At 52.5% G+C, this 21,887-nt stretch overlaps 1 protein-coding gene across 1 annotated transcript in view; it reads left to right on the forward strand.

The window, feature by feature from the left end:
- The window catches only part of RAP1GAP2 (RAP1 GTPase activating protein 2), a 215,447-nt gene that overhangs the window by 15,557 nt on the left and 178,003 nt on the right, over positions 1 to 21,887 (forward strand). Inside the window, exon 3 of the mRNA XM_052658271.1 lies at positions 20,525 to 20,560. Coding sequence (XP_052514231.1) covers positions 20,525 to 20,560 — 36 coding nt within the window. The remainder of the gene's footprint in view (positions 1 to 20,524; positions 20,561 to 21,887) is intronic.

The following is a 21,887-nucleotide window of genomic DNA, read 5'->3' on the forward strand; positions in this document are numbered from 1 at the left end:
TCCATCAGTGATTTCCCCCAGAAAGTCCCCGCACATCTTTGAGAGGTGGGCAGCAGTTGGGGGGTGTTCTGCCCTCATCTCCAAGCAAGTGTGTTGGATATTCTGAGTCTAGGAGTGCGGCGGGGTGGGTGTCTTATAGATCCAGCTGCTCAGGCTTCCAGAAGCTACCCCAGGTTCCTCCTCCTTTCTAAGATGTTGAGAATTGTGGAGGGATTGGATGGGATAGGGGCTTGGAGTCACTGAATTTCTGGGCAGAGGCAGATGCTAAAGTTGAGTAGGCGTGGGCACATCTGGCTGGGATTCCCACTCAGCCCGCTTAGCCCAGGGTGTTGGGTGATTTGTTGGGAGGTGGCCTCAGTTCCTGGCTTCCCAGATGGCACTAGTGGTAAAGAACCCACCTCCCAATGGAGATGTCAGAGATATGGGTTCGATCCCTGGGTCAGGAAGATCCCCTGGAGTAGGAAATGGCAACCCACTCCAGTGTTCTTGCCTGGAGAATCCCATGGACAGAGGAGCCTGGCGGGCTACGGTCCATGGGGTTCCAAAGAGTCAGACACGACTGAAGCAACCTAGTACACACACGCACGGCCTCAGTTCCAGAGAAGACGACCCTCCTGCCATAGGCACCCTTACCACCCCCCACCCCTTCCCATGACTCGGTCTGGATCAAGTGTGGCTGAGTCACTGTGGTTCAGAATGACTTGAACCTTAAGGGACGGGGACGTTGGCATGGATGGTTGTGGCAGCAGCAGACGACAAGGCTGTGTTGTGACCCAGACCTGGGTTGAATCCCAGCTCCACCTCTCAACTCTCTCTCTGGGTCTCCACCTGTGTTTTTCCAAAGCAGAACTGGAGGATGCATGCTTTTAATTTTCCCACCGCTTTCTCCTGGGAGGTCTCCCCAGGAGCATGCATTTCAGAACTGCCCTGTTGGGGAGAGAAACAGGAAAGTGTTCACCCATCAGCTCTGTCCTGTCCATGGACATTAAGTCCCGCATGCTTCCAGGCTGCATGTGTGAAGCCCCAGCAGGTTCGTGTGGTCATCCCACGCTGTGGCTTCAGAGAAGATCCCGCTGAGTCCTCGAGGAAGCCTTGCCACATGGCACCGTAGGCTATTGCTCAAAGCCTGCAGGGAACCGGTCATTGCAGAAGTGACTGGAGTAAGACGTGGGACTGAGATGGTTTGAAGTACTCTATGAGGTGTCAGACACTGTGTGACTCTGGGCAAATTTCCGATCTTCTCTCTGCCTCAGTTTTCTTCTCTGGGGTTGTAGGTATTTACTAAATTTTTGAACATGGCAATAGGTCCATAACGAGGGCTCCATGATGGAATATTTCTGTGTATTTGGGAAGACAGTATGTTCTAGGTGGTTCAGATATTCACCACTTAAAGTGGTGAAGGGGGTTGGAATAGGTGACCTCTAAAGACCCCCATCCTGGTCAGAGAATCTGGGACTCAGGGGTCTGGCCCCTGACCTGGTCAGTTCCTCCTGGAATGTAGTGCAGTCTCCCAGACCCCTGCATGGTTCTGCTCCACATTCTGTGAGTTGGAGGCAATATGCTGGTTGCTCAGACGTGCCTTTCCCGGGGCTCTGTCCACTGTAGGACATGGGAGCCCGGAGGGTGGGCAGACAGGGTGAGGGGAACAAGCATCTCAGAAGCAGGTGGTTGAAGGAGGAGTGGCAGGAGGGTGGATGCTGGCGTTTGGAGTTGGCAGATGGTCGTGGGCACTGGTCTGGGCTATAGTCAGTGGGGAGGAGAGGGCACAGGGTTGGGGGAGGGCGAGAGAAAATGGAAAACGGGAAGGGCGGGGAGAACGGATTGGCAGAGGGCAGCCCAGAGTGATGGAGGAACCAGGGCTGTGGGGCAAGTGAGGCAACCTTGGTGCCCAGGGATTGGGGGTTTCTGAAGTGGCGGAGACAGGCTGGGCCGGCAGAAGAGCAATGGGATGCTATGCCGGAAGGGATGGCACTGGTTGAGGATTAGTTGGGGGCCCTCTGGCATAAGCCAGGGCAGGTGTCATATTTCAGGGAACAGCACCTATAAGCCCCCTCCTCCTCCTTGCTCCAGTGCATCTGCCTCCGCTTCCTGGGCCACCACCCACGTTGGCAGGTGAGGCGCTGTCTGCAAACACTTGGGTCCCACTGTGAGCCGTGATTGGAGAAGGCGAGGATGTGCCTCTGCCAAGGCCTGTTGCCATGGTACAATGGTGACCTTTGTCTCCCGGTCCTCTCCCATCTCTGAGCAACGTGACCCTCTCCAGGGGGAGGTCGTATAGTGGGGAGGGTGTCTGGCTGCCTCTGACTTGTGCAGGGGCTGCTCAGGCTGGCCACACGATGGTCATGGTGTCCATCCTTCTGCCTTCAGGCAAGGTCACACCCAGCCTAGGCTGGGGGGTTGCAACAGCCACTGTCTTCACTTACAATCATTTAAAGATTCCTCTACAGTTTGGGGTTCCTCTTATTTTTAACAAGTTTAGTTTAAAGACAAAGTAATGCCAGCCTACCCATTTCTCCCCCCATTAAAATATGTTTATTTATTTATTTGGCCGCATGGCATGTGGGATCTACATTGCAGCATGCCAGATCTAGTTCCTGGACCAGGGGCCCCCTGCATTGGGAGTGCAGCGTCCTAGCCACTGGACCAGCAGGGAGGTCCCATGTCCTCCCCCTTTAAAGAGCCAGATGACACTCTCTTCTTGCCCACCCCTTTTTCAATGCTTTGGTGCTTCTCTAGAGGGAAGTTCTGCATCAAGTCTGCCACGCTACACTTTTTTGTTTGTTTGTTTTTTGCTCTGTTTGCCATCATCCTTAAGTAGATTCCACTCCACCTGCTCAAGAGTGCAAACCAGCTGTTGGGGGCCCAAGGCAGGTGGGACACCCAGGCAAGGACTGAACTCTGGGCAACGTGGCCTGAGACCAGGCCTGGGTTCTGAATTTGCAACTTGCTCTCTGGGCCAGCTGGGGTTCCACCTCTTTCCCTAATTCAGATCCAGGGCTGTCAGCCTCCTTCCCGGATCATGCTGGGTGTGTGAGCTGGGCCCTGCCAGGCCTGGCTCAGCAGATGGCATCGGGTCTGGGCACCCGGGGGACCCTGCCAATTAGACGAGTGGTGGTGAGCAAGACCTGGAGGGGAGTGACAGGCACTTAGGCACAGTGAGGGCCACCTGTATGCACGTCTGTGCACGTGGGTCCCTGGAGGGCATGTTGCTGGATCGCCGTGTCTGCACATCTCTGTGATTAAGCAGTGCTCCTCTGAGCTTGTGTCTGTGTGCACTGCTGTGTGCTCTGACTTATTTGTGTTCTTTCTCTGGGGATGTGAGCTGGCCACCCACCCAGTGCACTTCAGGTCCTTGAGGGTGTGCCTGTCTGATGGCAGGTGATGTTTTACCCAGCAGGACTTCCTGGTCCCCTGAGGTCCCTGCGTCTTCTGCCCTGCCCAGCTCTCCAGCATTCCTGTCCTGGTCTCCCTCCCTCTGCCTTGAGGAGGTTGCTTCTCCCCCACTGGCCATGTGGCTGCCCACTGCCGTTCAGATGGGGCTTGTCGTGAGACAGCCAGTCCAGTTTCCTGCCCTGTCCTTCAAGCTCTGAGTTGAGGATGATGGCTGGGTGAGCCCTGGGTGGAGGAGATGAGTCAGGATGCCTGCAGTGGGTGGGCGGAAGCTAGGCTGGGTGTCAGCATCTTCAGGCAGGGGTGTGCATCCCGCGTCCACTTGACCCATCCTCAGTGGCTTGGGCACCAGTACAGCAGCGGGAGGGTCCATCCACCTCCCCTGCTCGTATTGTCTTCCCTTGGAGCCATGCCTGGCAGTGTCTGACGGGGAGCAGAATGGTCTCTGGGGCTCCAGGCAGCCCACCGGCAGCCTTGGCCTTAGCATAATCCTTGAAATTTATGGAGCTCCTCTTCCTGTGCCAGGCCCTGGTCATACGTTGTGATCCACGTTTTAGCTTGCTGGCTCCTCAGAACAATCCTATGAGGTGGGCTCTGAAAGCATCCCCATCTTATGAGGACGTGGTGGCTCAGAGAGGCTGGGTCACTTCTGCAAGGTCACACAGCTAGGAAATAGTGTAGCCGGACTGTTCTTTTTTTTTTAATTGGCTGCACTGGGTCTTCCTCTGCTGTGTGGCTTTTCTCTAGTTGAGGCCAGGAGGGGCCACTCTCTAGCTGTGATGCACAGGCTTCTCACTGAGGTGGCTTCTCTTGTCGAGGAACGCAGGCTCTAGAGCGCACAGGCTTGAGCACGCGGGCTTCTGTAGTTGTGGTTCCCAGACTGTAGGGCACAGGCTCAATAGTCATGGCACATGGGCTTAGCTGCTCCAAGCCATGTGGGATCCTCCCGGACCAGGGATCAAACCTGTGTCTCCTGCATCGGCAGGTGGATTCTTTACCACTGAGCCACCAGGGAAGCCCCGGGTCTGTTCTTGACACTTGCTGCTGTCCCCTCCACTCTTCACAAAGCTACATCCGTCTCATCCTTATAATCTCCCCTTCAGAGAGGTCAGCTCAGATCATCCCCTCTAAACAGGGCTCTCCACCCACCCAGTCCCCTTTGGATCACATCATCCTATATAGATACCTGTGTAACGTTATCCCTCTCTGGTACTCCACTCCCCTGCCCTCCCAGGGCAGGGATTTATCTGTCTTGTTCACTGGAATACCCTCCACACTAGTGGAGAGTCTGGAACATGGTGGGGATGTGGTAAACATGTGGTGAATGGATGAATGAATGAATACATGAAGGTATGTCTGACTCCAGACCTAAGCTCTGTACCCCTCCTCTGTGCTGTCTCTCACTGCAGGGTGGCCGTGTGCACAGCCCTGGAGCCAGCTCGCTTGGTTCCCTGTTCTGGTTGTCTGGTGCTGCTTAATAAACCATCCAGAAGCTTATGACCTGAAACAACAGTGATGCTTTTTCCTGATGCTCAGGAATCTGCAGTTTGGGCAGGGCTTGAAGGGAGACCTGTATCTGCTCTGCCATCATCTTCTGGGGCTGGAATTGTCTGAAGGCTCAGTGACTCACATGTCTGGCCTTTGATCCTGGCTGTTGGCCCGAGGTCTTGGTTCCTTGCCACACAGGCTTCTCTGTGTGCTAGATTGAGCTTTCTCACAGTGTGCTGGCTGAATTAAGGGGCAAGAAAGAGCCTCTGTGCTTAGTTGCTCACTCATGTCTGACTCTTTGCAACCCTATGGACTGTAGCCTGCCAGGCACCTCTATCCATGGTAATTCTCGAGACAAGAATACTGGAGTGGATTGCCATGCCCTTCTCCAGGGGATCTTCCCAATCCAGGGATCGAACCCAGGTCTCCCACATTGCAGGTGGATTCTGTACCGTCTGAGACACCAGGGAAGCCCAAGAAAGGACAGAAGCAAGTGTCAAGAACAGACCCAGGGCTTCCCTGGTGGCTCAGAGGTAAAGAATCCGCCTGCCAATGGAGGAGACAGGTTTGATCCCTGGTCTGGGAGGATCCCACATGCCTTTTCACCTTTTGTTACCTGGCCTTGGGAATGATGTAACATCACTTCTGCCAGAGTCTCAGATCCACATGGATGCTAGAGGAGGGGGAACATATACCCCATCACTTAGTGGAGGAGTGTTACTGTCATAGCGTAAGAAGAGCATCTGGGATGGGGGATATATTATGGGATGGACAGTCTGCCACAGTCGCTTCTTTGGAGTGTGATCTTGAGCACGTTACTCAGTCTCTCTGTGCCTCAGTTTCTCCATCTTTAAAATGAGGACACCATCAGTATGTATTGGGCTATTTCATACTCACTGGGCTATTTCTTTGGTGGTGACTATACTCGGGAAGATGCCCTGGAGGAGGAAGTGGCAACCCGCTCCAGTATTCTTGCCTGGAAGATTGCATGGCCAGAGGGGCCTGGCAGGCTACAGTCCATGGGGTCTCACAGAGTTGGACACAGTGGAGCACGCAGGCATGTGCACTTCCAGCCACAGATCCCCTTGGCCTCAGATGAGACATTGGTCCAGGTTTTCACTGAGCTGCACGATCCAGCCCCAATCTCACCCCCAGCTCTCGTGTAATACAGGAGGCACCTACCTGTGAAGCGTCCTTCTGAGGGCAGGGCCGGTGGTGGGGAAAGAAGAGGGGACCCTGAGAGGAGCAGGCCTTTTCTGTCCCTGTTTATTATGTGAGTCTTAAGTCAGCCCTGCTCCCTTCAAAGGGGCAAGGGACAGGGTTGGTGGAGGTGCCACGAAGTCGGTGCTCCAGCAAGGTTTCCCCTGGGCTTGGAGGCACAGATAGATCCTACAAGGAACCCCTTCTTTATCCAGGGAAGTCAGGATACATGCACGTGCTGGCTTTGAGCTGCAGGTCATTTGTGTCAGAGAGAGCTCACTCCTCTTGCCTGTCCCCCACCTGGTTGCCTCCGCCTGAGTCACTGCTCATCTGCCTGGAGAGAGACTCCCACCCAGCTTGCCAACCCTGGGGATCTCTGGGTTTGCTCATCCTGGCCCGGGCTGGGGCTGCTCCTCAGCTCGGCATTGGCAGGGGGCCAGGGAGAGTCTCGGGCTTTGCTGGTGCCCAGCCTCGCTGTATCTCGCATCAAGCACTGCCCTCACTTTCTGTGGAAATGGCAGAATTGTTAAAAGCAAGGGCGCTGGGTTTGAATTCTGCTACAGCCGCTTATGGGCCCTGTGACCTTGGGCACGTCCCTTAGCCTTTTTAAAAAATTATTTAATGGAAGTTTATTTATTTATTAGTTGTTCTGGGTCTTTGTTGCTGTGCGGGCTTTTCGCTGTTTGCGGAGAGCGGGGGCTACTCTCCAGCTGGGGCGCACAGGCTTCTCATTTCGTGGCTTCTCTTGTTGTGGAGCAAAGGCTCTAGGTGCATGGGGTTCAGTAGTTGTGGTTCCTGGCCTCTAGAGCGCAGGCTCAATAGTTGTGGCACTCAGGCTTAGCTGCCCTGTGGCACGTAGGGTCTTCCCAGATCAGGGATTGAACCTGTGTCTCCTGCATCGGCAAGCGGATTCTTTACCACTGAGCCACCGACATTTTTACTATTATTATTTTAAAAATATTTTCATTTATTTGACTGTGCCAGGTCTTAGTTGCGGCAGTCTGGATCTTTAGTTGTGGCATTCAGACTCTTAGCTGCAGCACGTGGGATCTCACTTGCCTGACCAGGGATCAAACCAGGGCTCCCTGCATTGGGAGCATGGAGTCTTAGCCACTGGACCTCCAGGAAAGTCCAGTCTTAATCTTTCTGAGGCTCCAGGATGGAGAACATGATTGTGCTAAGGAGTAAATGAAATAAGAAAGTATGGCGTAACTCGTTCACAGGAGATTCTCAAGAAATGTTGGCAGTTATTCTTTTTTTTTTTTTAGTACTTTATTTGTTTATTTTTACTTTACAATACTGTATTGGTTTTGCCATACGGCAGTTATTCTTTATAGGTGGACAAAGTGAGGTGACAGGAGTCTACGTGATTTCCCCACAGCTACATGTATAGTCAGAATCCGGGCTGGAACCCATGTGTTCTGACACCAGGTGGTTGCTGCTTGTCTCCTGCGACACAGAGAATTCTTCCATCCCTCCATCGCTTTTGCCAGAGGCGATATGGCTGCCATCCTAGAAGCAAGAAGCAGGAAGCCCACTTTTGCTCCTCGCACTACCCAGACTTGCCTGTAGAGGGTGCTAATGCCCACCTTCTCACCCATTTTGGAAGGGAAGCAGCCGGGTGAAGCTCTGCAGTAGTAGAGGGAGGGTGGGAAGTGACCCAGCGGAATGGGGGAGAAAGAAGAGCTGCATTTGCCATCTCCTTCAGGGAGAATGCCCTTCAGACAGCTCCTAGTGCCCAAGCTTTCCTGTAGACAACTCCAAGGGGCCACCAAAGATAAAGGGAGTATCTTCCTGGGTTTCATTCCAGTGTTTCTCACCAGATTGGAATCATCTGGGGAGTTTGTTAAAGATGCAGATTCCGTGGCCCAACCGCAGAACGATGGGATCCGAATTTTAGCCATTGTACTGGCCAACAGGTGTACAGATCTGTGCCAGGCACCGATTTGAAGGCTTACCACGCATTAACTCGTATACCCCTCCCAAGAGCCTGATGAGGTAGGTACCATTAATATCCCCACTTTATCGATGAGGAGTCTGCTCTGAGGCACAGCGAGGTTGAGAAACTAGCCCAAGTTCACACTGCTTGCAAGCCTCAGGGCTGGGGTTTGACCCTGTGCTATTCAAGCCCCAGGTGGTTCTCACACCCATAGCATGGGAGAACCACTAGTTTATTAATAGAACAGGGCCCATCCGCTTTCTTCTTTCCTTTTGCTCCTTTTATATGTCATTATTTTAAATAACATTTATTGTGTTTTTCTCACTATAAAGCAAAACCTGCTTATTTAAGAAAACTTGGAGAAGGCAATGGCACCTCACTCCAGTACTCTTGCCTGGAAAATCCCATGGACGGAGGAGCCTGGTGGGCTGCAGTCCATGAGTTCGCTAAGAGTTGGACACGACTGAGTGACTTCACTTTCACTTTTCACTTTCATGCATTGGAGAAGGAAATGGCAACCCACTCCAGCGTTCTTGCCTGGAGAAACCCAGGAACGGGGAAGCCTGGTGGGCTGCCATCTATGGGGTCACACAGAATCGGACACGACTGAAGCGACTTAGCAGCAGCAGCAGCAGCAGCAAGTTTAGGAAAGCACAAAGGAGGGAAAAAAAATCATGATTTTTTAATTTCACCTCCTGAACAACAGCTTCCCTAGTGGCTCAGCAGTATAGGATCCACCTGCCAATGCAAGAGACTCTGATTTGATCCCTGGGTAGGGAACATCCCCTGGAGAAGGAAATGGCAACCCACTCCAGTATTTTTGCCTGGAAAATCCCATGGACAGAGGAGCCTGGCAGGCTACAGTCCACGGGGTTGCAAAGAGTCAGACACATCTTATCAACTAAACAACAGCAACAACCTGAAAAGCGTGGTTCTGAGCGTGTTAGCCTGTTTTATCCTATTCGGAGACTTACTGTGACTTGCTCGCCCGGTATCACATGTGCCGTGGTGCCCCAGTGTCTTTGGGGGATTGTTTCCTGGACTCCCCACCCATCTCCATAGAGAGGTGGATAGACTCTATGGACTCTACGGATAGACTGGTCTCTTCAACTAGTCCTGGACCAGAAGTTGTCTAGGCATATGCAAGCATTTACATATTCATTTAAACTAAGGGGATCCTGTTCCATGAGCTGCTTGGTATCTTTTGGTTTGTTTGTTTAGTTTTTAGGAAATCTTTATGTAGGAACACATATAAATGCTACCTCCCTCTTCATGGCTGCATAGTGTTCCCTTGTGTGCTTGTTCCACAATATAGTGAAATAATGATATTTATGTTACTAATTCTATTTGCTGTTATAGACAATGATACAGTTAACATCCGTGTGCATAGGTCTTGTCAACTTATATGAGTTTACCAGTGAGATAAATCTCCATCCCCCACAGGGTACCAAAACCCCGCAAGGCTTAAGTCACTTATATAAAATGATGTAGTATTTGTGTATAGCTTCTGTCATTCTCCCATATAGTTTATTTTTTAAATTAAAAACTTAAAGATTGTACTCCATTTAAATTTATTATATAGTTTGTACCTCCTAATCCCCTACTTCTATCTTGCCCCCTACCACCTTCCCTCTCCCCTCTGGTATCTACTGGTTTGTTCTCTACCTCTCTGAGTCTGTTTCTGTTTTGTTATATTCTTTCCTTTGTTTTGTTTTTAGAGTTGGAACATAAATGATAACAGTCTGTCTCTGTCTGACTTGTTTCACTAAGTGTCATACCTCCCAGGTCTACCCGAGTCCCTGCAAATGGCAACATTTCATTGTTTTTCATGTCTGAGTAGTACACCGCTTCTTATTTATCCGTTCTTCTGTCCATGGTCGCTTAAGTCTCTCATATACTTTAAATCATCTCTAGATTGCTTATACTACCCGATACAATGTAAGGGCTTCCCTGGCGGCTCAGACAGTAAAGAATCTGCCTGCGATGCAGCAGCCCTGGGTTCGATCCCTGGGTCGGGAAGATCCCATGGAGGAGGGCATGGCAACCCACTCCAGTGTTCTTGCCTGGAGAATCCCATGGACAGGGGAGCCTGGCGGGCTGCAGTCCACAGGGTCGCAAGAGTTGGACACGACTGAGTGACTAAGCACAGCACACAATACAGTCTAAATGCTGTGAAAATAGTGGCCAACATGGCAAATTCAAGTTTTGCTTTTTGAAATTTTATGGAAACGTTTTTTCCCACATTTTTACCATCTAATTTTTGTTGGCTGAGTTGAGCTATATTGCTGAGAGATGTTGTCTTTCTCTCCCCTATTCCTACTGTTGGAAATTTAGATCACCTCCAGTATTCCATAGTTATGGTAGCAATTAGCTGGAGACCCTCAAAAGTACAACTTGGCACACAGCTCTGATTTTTTTCCCCCTCTGGTATTTCTAGGTCAAAAGGCATGCATTTTTTTAAGCTACTTATTGAAGCATAATATACATAGAGAGTAGTGTGCATATAAATATGCAGATGCCCAAACTGACCCTGATCTGCTTTCTGGAAGCTTCTGGGCATGTACATAAGGACTCCGATGTGTGCTGTCAAATTTCCCCCAGAAAAGTGGTGTATTGGTCTTGTTGGAGTTTTCTTACTTGAGATGAAGACACAAACTCTTTGCTTAAAAGCAGAGTGGATGGGGAATTCCTTGGTGGTCCAGTGGTTAGGACTCTGTGCTCTTACTGCTGAGGGCCCCAGTTTATGGTTGATGAACTAAGATCCCACAAGCTGAATGGCACAACCAAAACCAAAGCAATCAAATACAAAACAACAACCCAGAGTGGGTGGAAGAACCATGTGGAGTCAGACTCTGAGAGACCTGGGTTCTCCCTCTCTGGGGTAAGACAGGCTTATCATCAGGGTAGAAGAGGTGATCTCAGGTCTGGGATCAGCGGTCAGTTTGAGCACTAAATAGCTTAAGAAGGTTTTAAAGAAATCAGCTTTTGTAGCTTCCACCCCTCCCCTCCTCCTCCTCTTCTTCATCTTCTTTCTTCTTAGCAAACCATCTGTTTAACACTTTTCCTTTAAATTATAACACTTTCTTGATTAAAAAAAAAAATCAAACAGCGCAGAAGGACATAATGTGAAAAGTTCCCCCCAGATTTCCAATTCCAGTTGCATTCAACCAGTCCTGGACCAGAAGTTGTCTAGGCATATGCAGGCATTTACATGTTTATTTAAACTAAGGGGATCCTGTTCCATGAGCTGTTTGGTATCTTTTGGTTTGTTTGTTTAGTTTTTAGGAAATCTTTATGTAGGAACATATAAATGCTACCTCCCTCTTCACGGCTGCATAGTGTTCCCTTGTGTGCTTGTTCCACAATATAGTGAAATAATGATATGTATGTTACTAATTCTATTTGCTGTTATAAACAATGATACAGTTAACATCCGTGTGCATAGGTCTTGTCAACTTATATGAGTTTACCAGTGAGATAAATCTCTAAAAACAAAATTATTGGCACGAACAGCGTGTACACTTAAAATTTTGATAGATCTTGGCTTTTCCGTGGTGGCCCACTGGCTAAGACTCCGTGCTCCCAATGCAGGGGCCCTGGGTTCAATCCCTGATCAGGAAACTAGATCCCACATTCTTGCAACTAAGATCAAAGATCCTGCGTGCCACAACTAAGACTTCACACAGCCAAATTAAAAAAAAAAAAAAAGGATAAATCTTGCCAAATATCTACACACTAAGGGTGGGGTGCCTGTTTCCTTATATCCTCACACTGTTATTATTAAGTTTTTTTAACCTTTATTTTTTTTAAATTTATTTATTTTTATTTATTTTTTTAACCTTTCTTATCTGATGGGAAAGCGTGTTAGTTCCTCAGTCGTGTCTGACTCTTTGCGACCCCATGGATGATAGCCTGTCTGGTTCCTCTGTTAATGGAATTCTCCAAGCAAGAATGCTGGAGTGGGTTGCCATTCCATTTTCCAGGGGATCTTCCCAATCTAAGGATCAAACCTGGGTCTCCCACATTGCAGGCTGATACCTTATTATTATTTAAAAATAATTTAAAATAATGGCACGTGTTTCAGCTTCTACAGTCCGCAGTCACACTGCTGGGATTTCTCTGGATAGACTGGGTTACGGAACAAATCAGAGTAGATTGCGCAATCATCGTGTGTCAGGGTCCCGCTCTTGGAACCCAGCTTTCACAAGCACTCCTCTTGTGATTCTTTTGGTCATTGTCTTGCTATTCTGAACTTGTGCAATGGGAAATTCAGTCTAACCCTTGAGACTGGGTGAGGGGGAGGTGACCAGTGCACTGTAAATCACCAAGCGGATGTGAGATGTCTAATCTTCATCCCAAGGCGTACATGCCCACCCCCGTGTGGGTCTGCTGGCTCCAAATGCCATGGGGCCCTGTTCTCCTGGGGACCAGAGTGTCCTTCTGTCAGTGTGCTTGGTCCTCACCTGGCTTATAAAGAAAGCAGAGGCTCGCCTAGCTTCCCCTTTGAGGCCAGGTGAACTGAAGCTTTCTAAGAGCATGCGACTTGCTTGAGGTGATTCAGTGGTTGAGCCAGGAGGAGAGCTGAGCACTGCAGGGTCTGATGCCAGCTTACGCTGTCTGGAGTAGGGGAGGATCCAGGCTGAATGATCTAGTGCCTGCTTCTCTAGGGGCATCTGTTTCCTTGGCTTCCTGTAACTGCCTCATCCCCATGCCTGGGAAAGGAGCTGCTTCATCTTTCAGCTCCCGCTGGTGGCTGCAAGGACAAGTGGAGGAAACCACACTGTCTCACTCTTTCCTCCTGACCCCGATGACCTGCAGACATGATGGAGGGGCTGCTGGCAGGGCCTGGGGCTGCCTTTCCTCCTCTGATCCCGGCCAGCTTTCTCAGCTCCGAGTTTCTCTAAAGCCCGGAGAACTGGATGGGTTCCCTGGAGCCCTGTCCCAGGGTTGGGACTCTGGCTGGGACTTGCCTCCTCCACTGGACCAGAAACACCCACAGGCTTCCACCAGGGAAGCAAGGGCCTTGGGTCTTGGTGACCCAAAGTGGGCCCTTCCTCTGTGGAAGGGTGAGGAGGCAACCTCAGGAGAGAAGGACTTGGGTATGTGTTCCTTCCTGCTTCATTGTTGTTTCTTCCCAGCTATTGAGATGAGTCTTGCTTTCAGAGCCTTAGTTTCCCCATCTGTAAAATGGGCTCTGCATGAACTGGGTATTTCTATCAGTTCCCGGAGTCATGGGGGCAGGTTTGATTTGCTGATGCAGATCACTGTGCAGAACAGCATCTGAGAACTTGGGCTCTGGAGTCAGACCCAGCTCTGTTACCATTGCACTGGTTCCTTAACCTCTCTGTGGCTCTGCGTCCCCAGCTGTAAAATGGGGAGAAAGTGGTGTCATCTCAGAAGCAGTGGTGAGACTGAAAGGTCAGTGCTGGCCTACAGTCAGTTCAGACCCAGCACTGCCCCAGCGCCCCGTCCCGGTCACTTGTCCTCATCTACTCTCCTGACTGCCCGCATGCTGAGTCAGCAGAGGTTTGGGAGGAAGCTGGGTTGTGCTCGGTGAGTCAGGAGGGCTGGGCCTGGCACCCGGAGTGCTTCTCTTTTCTCTCGAATCCCAGTCCTTCTCAGGGAGCCGTGGGCCCCTCACTGCCCACCTCCACCCAGAAGAAAAACCGAGGGGTCAGAGCAGGAGCAGCAGGAGGCTGAGAGAGATCGAAGGAGAAGGTGGAATCCTAATAGATAATACATGTAACAGCTCCGGTAATGGTGTGGGAGCCCTGTGCTGCATTAATGTTTATAATCTTGTGAGGTTGGTGGCAGCCATCTCCTATTGTTGCTAAGTCATGTCTGACTCCTGCCGACCCCATGGACTGCAGCACGCCAGCCTTCCCTGTCCTCCGCTATCTCCTGGGGTTTTCTCACATTTGTGTCCATTGAGTTGGTGATGCCATCCAAACCATCTCATCCTCTGCTGCCCTCTTCTCCTTTTGCCCTCAATCTTACCCAGCATCAGGATCTTTTCCAATCAGTTGGCTCTTCACATCAGGTGGCCAAAGTATTGGAGCTTCAGCTTTAGCATTAGTCCTTCCAATGAATATTCAGGGTTGATTTCCTTTCGAATTGACTGGTTTGATCTCCTTGCAGTCCAAGAGACTCTCAAGAGTCTTCTCCAGCACCACAGTTTGAAGGCATCAGTTCCTTGGTGCTCATCTCCTGTTAGGGAGGAGGAAACTGAGGCCTAGAGAGCTTAGGTAAGTTGCTGAAGGTCACACAGCTCCAAAGCTTGGGAACCTGAGCACTAAGGAGAGGAGAGTGGATGAGGCTCCAGAACGGCTCTCACCTCCCTCCTGAGCTTATGGAGTAAAATTAAAAGCTATCTGGGAACTTTGCTTCTCTCTCTCTGAGCCCTGGGGGGCGAGGAGAGCACAGGTTCTTCTGGACTCTCAAATTCAAATCCAGGCTGTGAGTTCTGCACCCCTTCCTGCTGCTGCAGCCCAGCCATTGCTGCTCCTTGGCCAGGTGTCTGAATCCCATGATTCCAGGTCTTTTGTGATTGCCGTGCAAGGCGGGAGAATCCAACCTGGTCTTGAAATGCTCCTCCCTGCCTGGTCCTTGGGCTGCCCTTGTGATCTTCAAATGCTTGGACCTAGGCCTGTGTCCCTTTTGGGTCTGTGAACACTTGGCCCAAGTGGTCTCCTACCTGGGTGATAACCTGGGTGTCTCTGCAGACTGTAGGGGCCTGAATGAGACCATCTCTCAGCCGTGTCTTCCCTAGAATACATTGACAGACAGCACACATGGTACATATGAGTGCTGATAAGGATAGATAAGACAGGGGGGCCGGAAGTGTCCAAAGTTGCTGTGACGGCAGCCCCACTTCTCTCTCTCACGCGAAAACACATCAGATGATGTGCTCCAATGATGGGCTCGCCAGGAACTCCCTCTAACTGCTAAAGTAAGTACTTTGCAAAAGGAATTTTGTTATTATTATTAGTTACCCCACATGACTCCTGGGCCAAGGCTGTGAGTTGCATCTGGCTCACCCTGGGGCTCCATCCTGTGGTTCAGCAACCCTAGGGAGGAGAGTAGGGAAGCATTCTGGGAGCAAGTCAGGGTAGGTTTGCTTAGGTCTCCTGTCCACTCCCGAACCAGGAGGATGAAGCCCTGGTTGGCCTGGCCTGGACCGGTGTTGCCCCCAGAAGCTGATGGAGCACAGAGCTGTCTTGCTTAGAGAGATGCCTAATGCATGCAAGACAGGCAGGACCCAAGGGGGCCTTTGTGCCTGCTGAGTGTCTCCTGAGTCTGGGGTGGGTGCAGTAGGGATGACAGATCCGGGTGTGGAGTGGACGTCCAATGGGAAGCCAGTGGTCTGTGCAGCCCTAGAAGGTGAACCACGTGATTCTTCCTTTCCTGGTGAAGGTGGGGGTGGAGGGTGCAGCCTGAACCAAGGCCCGCCAGGCTCCTGCTGAGCAGCCCGCTACCTTGGAGCAGAGGACCCCACACTGGGCACTCCCAGCCCTGGACTGGGCTTGCCCCTCTGCTGTCCCCAAAGGGCTGAGGCCCCTTCTTGCCTTGCCTGCAGACGAGGAGTCGAGAAAATAAAAATGCCTGTGCCCTCTGTCTACGACCTGGGCATTGCCCTCTGCCCCCACAGCACAGACTCCCAGCTCTGGGGAAGGGGGGCCAATGAGAGAGGCCATTGCTTGGTGGAGGGGGCCTGGCAGCCCGTCTGTGACTGTCTCCCCTTCCAAGGTGGAACCAGTGGTAAAGAACCTGTCTGCCAATGCTGGAGACCTAGGAGATGCAGGTTCGATCCCTGAGTTGGGAAGATTCCCTGGAGGAGGGCATGGCCAGCCACTCTAGTATTCTCACCTGGAGAATCCCATGGACACAGGAGCCTGGTGGGCTGTAGTCCATAGGGTTGCAGAGAGTCGGACACGGCTGAACAACTGAGCATGCACCCTAGGCTGCTCAGGGTATGTGCCACGCCCTTCTACAGGGCTCTCATGAGTGAGCGCCTGCCGTGTGCCAGGCAGGGTCAGCCCTGGTGCAGACAGAGATGAGGACTCACTCGCCTGTGGCTCCAGAGGGAAAGGCAGAGACAGGGCGCCACCCGCCACCTCCGCCACTGTCTGCAGGAGCTCGGCACTGCTAGCCTCTGTCTCGACGCTCCAGGGTGGCGTCTGAGCAGCACAGACCGGTGCCTGTGTAAGTGAGGGCGCTGGTAGGAGCGTGTGTGTGATCTGAGTGTGTGCCTGGGTGTGTTTGTACGGGGAGTTGTGTGTGCCTGAGGTGTACACATGGGTGTTTTTGTCTGCATGCTCCTGCATATGAGTGTGCAGTACCCGTGTGCACAGGTACATGGGTGTCTGTTGACGTATGTGAGCATGTGTATGCCAGTGTGTACCTGTGGGTCCTATGTGTATCTGTGTGCTTGTGTGTGTGTGTGTGTGTGTGTGTGCGCGCATGCCCCGGGCCCATGTGGGTGCATGTATACTGTGTCCACATGCATGCAGGTGTGATCACAGGTTGTGGGCTGGTTTATCTGGTAGGGTAAAGTGGAAAGGCCAAGGTCCCACCTCTGGCAGCCCCAGGAAGTTGGTGTGGGGCCCCCATCTGCAGGGCTCCCAGCTGGGTCTCTCTCCTCCTACCCCCACCCACCCAGGCACAATCATGGGAATCCTCAGCCTCCGTGGGTTCCAGGAAGCCTGGGCGGTGTGGGGCAGAGCTGCCAACTTGGGCTGTGGTGCAATCTGCCAGCCGAGCCCTTCCGGAGCTGCGGGTTCCTCCGGGTGAGGGGAAGCTGCCCTCTTTGACCTCCCCTGCCTGTCTTGGTGCGTCCTGGAGGCCAGGACACACCTCCCACCCCACGGCCTCACCCACAGGAAGCTGGGTTGGGGGGCAGGCGATGGGGGAGGTGCCACAGTGGGTGCCCCGCCCCTCATGGGAAGCTGTGGACCCCGCTGCTCCCAGGCTGCTGCAGTCTTGCCAACAACTCCGGGGACGTCGCTGGACCAGGCGCCCCTCTGCCACAACCATGTTTGGCAGGAAGCGCAGTGTCTCCTTTGGGGGCTTCGGATGGTGGGTAACAGATGGGAGGGCTGGGGAAGGAGTGGAAGGGAACTTGGCTGTGAAGCCTGGTTGAGCCTGTGGCTGGGATCTGGTCGGTATTGTGAGGGTGGGGGCATACTTTCAGATTGCCTGGGCCAGATGGAGATGGAAGATCCTGGGGGGATGGGGGGGGGCATCAGACACCAGGCTTTTCCTCACTGACCCTTGGGTACAATCTTCGAGGGAATTCAGAGGTTGGAGCTGGAGCCAGTATGACTCTGTGGCTGATGAATGTGTGTGTCTGTGTCGTGCATTTTCATATACGTGTGTGTGCACCTGCGATGATTGCGAACGTGTGTGTGTATCTGAGACTATGTGTGTAGGTGAGCATGTCTGTGTGACTGGGTGTGAGGTGTGGGTGTGCCTGTGTGTGTGGCCCTGTGTTTCTGGGTGCACCTCTGAGCTTCTGGACCTGCTCGTATTCTTGTCTGTGCATGTGTGCTATGTTCCCGTCTGGGTCATCTTTGTGACTTCGCTGCAGGGAGAGTGCAGGCCTTTGGGCGGCCTCCTCTGGGCAGGGGTGAGCAGTGAGCCCAGAGCTGGCAGCAGGCTTGCCTCCAGGGGCCCGCCCCCTCCCTCCTCTGCAGCCAATCCTAGCTCTGTCCGAGCCTCAGCAGCTGGTTCTGTGCTCTGACCTCTCCCCTCACCGCCTGTGCCCGCCTTTGGCCCCGGAGTTTCTGTCTGAGACCCGGGAGAGGCTCTTTTCCTCTCTGGAGGGCCAGAAAATGGGGGAAACTGAGGTCAAAGACTTGTCTCTGGTTACCAGCTGCTGGCAGCTTCTCCTCCACTGGGGAGCCGGGTCTAGTGGTTTTCATTATCGGTTTCCTTTCAGCTTCTAGGCTGGGAGCGCTGTCAGAAAAGAGGTTCCCCGTGCTGGGGTGGGAAGAGGGTGGCCAGGGCTGTCCTGGTGTGGAAGCTGGGTGGCCTGTGGTTGGGGGCATGAGCAGTGAGGGAGAGTGGGAGGAAGCACAGGGGCGCCCAGACATGGGACGGCAGCGCTTCCCGCTGAGGGTGAGGGGCTAGGGTGGGCATTGTGCCAGGATGGCTGCTAGCAGGGAGGAGGTACTGCAGTGGGTTGAGGGCTGAATTACAGATTCCTGGAGCCCTGGTCCACCCCAGACAGTACAGAGAATCGTGGGGGTGGTACTTTGAGAGCTCTGTTGGATGCTGGGGTGAGTGGCCACTAGCTCTGGGGTGGACCAGGTGATGTGAATGAATGGCAGTGGGGCGGGAGAGGAATCTGGGGGCCTTGCTTTCCTGAAAGGGAAAAGCTCAGTTGTCACGGCTGCCCTATCTCCCCACCTCAGCCCTGCCAGACCATCGGCCCCGCCCTCAGAGGCCACACCCCAGCGTGGGAACCCTGTTGCCTGAGGAGGTGTGGATGTGGGCGCAGGGACCGAGCTGCTGTGGCCCAGAGTGTGACCCAGAGTGTAGGCAGCTGGCGGGTGGTCGAGGGGAGCGAGAGGGTGCCGTGTGGGAGCCCAGGGTTAAAGTGCTGCTGCAGCTTTGCTCTTTGAGGAGCCCGGATGGGACACTTCTGCTCTCCAGATCTCCGCTCCCCCCCGTATAAGTGAGAAGTTTCTGCCTTACCCACGGCACAAGGATGCTGTAAAGAAGGAAAAGAGATTCCTTGAGGAGATGTAAAATCAAAGGGCTTTTGGGTCGAGGTTGCAGTTGGGTCGCTGTGGATGACAGATATTCCAGCAGAATGCAAGGATCTGCTTCCTGGGTTTACCTTACTCCTCTATATGGTGGATGGGATGGGAGAGGAGGAGGGTCTGCATTCCAGAGGTGGGAATGAGACCCCTGGGGACCCCATGGAAGCCCCGAGGAAGGGGCTCAGGAGGCATGTGCAGAAGAAGCTGGGAGGAGGGACCTGGGCTAGGAACCTCGGGTGTGGCTTGTTTTGCTGTCGGGAACTGAGACCCGAAGGTGCTGGGGGTTTACTCAGAGTGAAAGGACCCCGCCCCCCGCTCCAGGGCTTGCTGCTGACTTGAGATTCTGGGGGCAGCTCTGCATCACCCGTCCCCTCCCCTGCTGACCCCAATCAGAGGTAATAGCAGACAGAGTGGTGCTGGGGCCTTCATTTCCCTCCTGGTTGTGGAAACTCTGAGAGGGGCTGTTGCACGTCAGATTCTCCATCTCAGTGCAGGGGCTCATGGACTGGGAGGAGGCTGGACTGGATTTTTGATTCCTGAAATATCTGGGAAAAGACAGATGCTGAGAAGAGACCAGGGGGACCAGCATGGAGAAAATGTGAAATGTGAAAAGCAGTGAAACTTTCAGGTCACAGCTCAAGGGTGTAAGAGAGATAATTGGGAAGCTTGTGGCAGAGCTGAGCTGCTGAACAGGGGTGGCTGTAAGAACTTTCCAGGGTCTCTAGCTTGGTGGCACTAATAGTGATGATTGGTGATGGTTGGATGGCATCACTGACTCAATGGATATGAGTTTGAGCAAACTCCAGAAGGTGGTGAAGGACAGGGAAGCCTAGCTCGCTGCAGGCCTTGGGGTCGCAAAGAGTCGGACATGACTTAGCGACTGGACGATGGAAGAACAACCGTGGTGATGATGACATGGGGCAGTGGTGACGCTGATGGTGACGTGACACTGGTGTTTGTGACCCCTAAACAAGAGGAGACACAGACAGTGGGAATCTCACCTCCCTTTCTGAATCTGGAGAGAGGAAGGGGCCTCTTTTACCAGCCATAAGGGCTGGCATATGCAGAGGTAAAAATAGAAGCCTTGAAGCCCTGCCTTGTCTTCCAGCGAGGGTGGGCGCAGGCTGGGCGGAGTTGCTGGCTGCGGGGACCGTCTGCCACAAACGTGATCTGCTCTGAGCTCCCGTGCCCGACAGATCCCACCCGCCACGCGCCCTGCAGCTTGCTGTCAGGTTCTGTCCCAGGAGTGGCTTGTGCCTCCTTCGGGGGTAGTGGTAGTTCCCTGAGGAGAGGGTCCCTGGCGCTGGAGGTTGTGGCATCTTTCTAAAGCAGAAATATCCATGCATCGATTGTCCAGCTGCTGTGACCACCCCCCCATCCCCCACCCCGAGGCTGGGTTGCAGAGTCCTCTAGTGGAGTGTGGGTTACGAAGGGAGATGACATTCCAAGTGGTTAGGGTCTGGAGTCAGGTACTGGGATCCAGTCTGGACCAGTGATTTTGAGCTGGTTTCCTCATCTCTAAGGTAGAATAACAGGACCCATCTCACCTGGTTGTGAGTGGCTTCAGCCCTCCTAGAGCTTCCAGTCCTCCCTTCCCCAGACTGGAGGAGCACTTCAGCGTTGTCCCCTGCAGGGCCCTGTGGGGCCTGTGGTCTGGGCTGGCCACAGGACCTGTCACCTGCGGGTGCTAGGTGGGAGCCCTCAGCCCCCACACTGACGGAAGCCCTTGCTTTTCTCTTGGCAGGATCGACAAGACCATGCTGGCGAGCCTGAAGGTCAAGTAAGTAGCCACTTCCTGTTATGTAAAGGTCAGAGGTAACAGCAGACAGAGCGGTGCTGGGACCTTCATTTCCCTCCTGGTTGCGGAAACTCTGAGTGGGGCTGTTGCACGTCAGATTCTCCATCTCAGTGCAGGGGCTCATGGACTGGGAGGAGGCCGGACTGGGTTTTTGATTCCTGAAATATCTGGGAAAAGACAGATGCTGGGAAGAGACCAGGGGGACCAGCATGGGGAAAATGTGAAATGTGAAAAGCAGTGAAACTTTCAGGCCACAGCTCAAGGGTGTAAGAGAGATAATTGTATTTTCAATCACTTTAATTTTTATATGGAGTCCTAGTCCCATGGGGCTGTCTTACCGACATTCCCACCTACTTGGAAGATTGTGCCACACAGTTCTAGGACCTGACAAAACACCCCAGTGTGTGTGTGTGTGTGTGGTCAGTTGGTCACTGAGTCATCTGTCATCCTGAACAGCCTGGCCTCGGGGGCTCTCTGAGAATTCCAGCACAGGATTCAGGGTCTGGGAATTGTCTGCCTCCATTTACCACGTGTCTAACCATCTGCTGGGGAGCTCTGAGCAAGCACCCCTTTGTCCTAGAACCCTTAATGATCCCCTCTCATTGCCTTGGCTCCTTGTCCCTCCGTGTTTATGGCCAAACATTTTGTCTGCTTCTGGATCCTTTTTCCCCCTTGTGTGCCCAGCCGCTCAGTCATGTCCGACTGTTTGTAACCCCATGGACTGTAGCCTGCCAAGCTCCTCTGTCCATGGACTTTTCCAGGCAAGAATACTGGAGTTGGTTGCTGTTTCCTCCTGCAGGGGATCTTCCCGACGCAGGGATTGAGCCTGTGTCTCTTGTGTCCCCTGCACGGGCAGGCGGATTCTTTACCACTGCACCATCTGTATGAGATGCTAGGTAAGAAGCTTAGTTACTAAGGGGTGTAGAGTAGTAGGCATGGGTTTTTTTTCGATGCTGTCTTGGGATGTCTAATTCAATTTCACAAGCGTTTATTGAGGGCCTGGTTGTTTTAACTAGTAAAGATGATACATGTAACCCAGAAGGGGACTAGTATAAGGCAGAGTGAAGTGTTGAGGGCAAGGACCAATGTTGAGATTGGGACTTCATTGGGGTCTCTGTGTACCTGGAGTCTGAGGGCTTAGGCCTTGGGAAGGTGTTGTTGAGAGGATTGTTTGGGATAGCCTGTAGGACAATGTTCCTTCTTATGCTTGGTTAAGAATCTTTTGATTGTAAGAAGCAAAAATCCAGTGTAATCTGGTTAAGCAAAAGATGAAATTTATGGAAAAAAAATCCCAGGGTGCCTCAGGGAA

The sequence above is a fragment of the Budorcas taxicolor genome, chromosome 19 (genome assembly GCF_023091745.1).
Source record: "Budorcas taxicolor isolate Tak-1 chromosome 19, Takin1.1, whole genome shotgun sequence".
NCBI lineage: Eukaryota > Metazoa > Chordata > Mammalia > Artiodactyla > Bovidae > Budorcas > Budorcas taxicolor.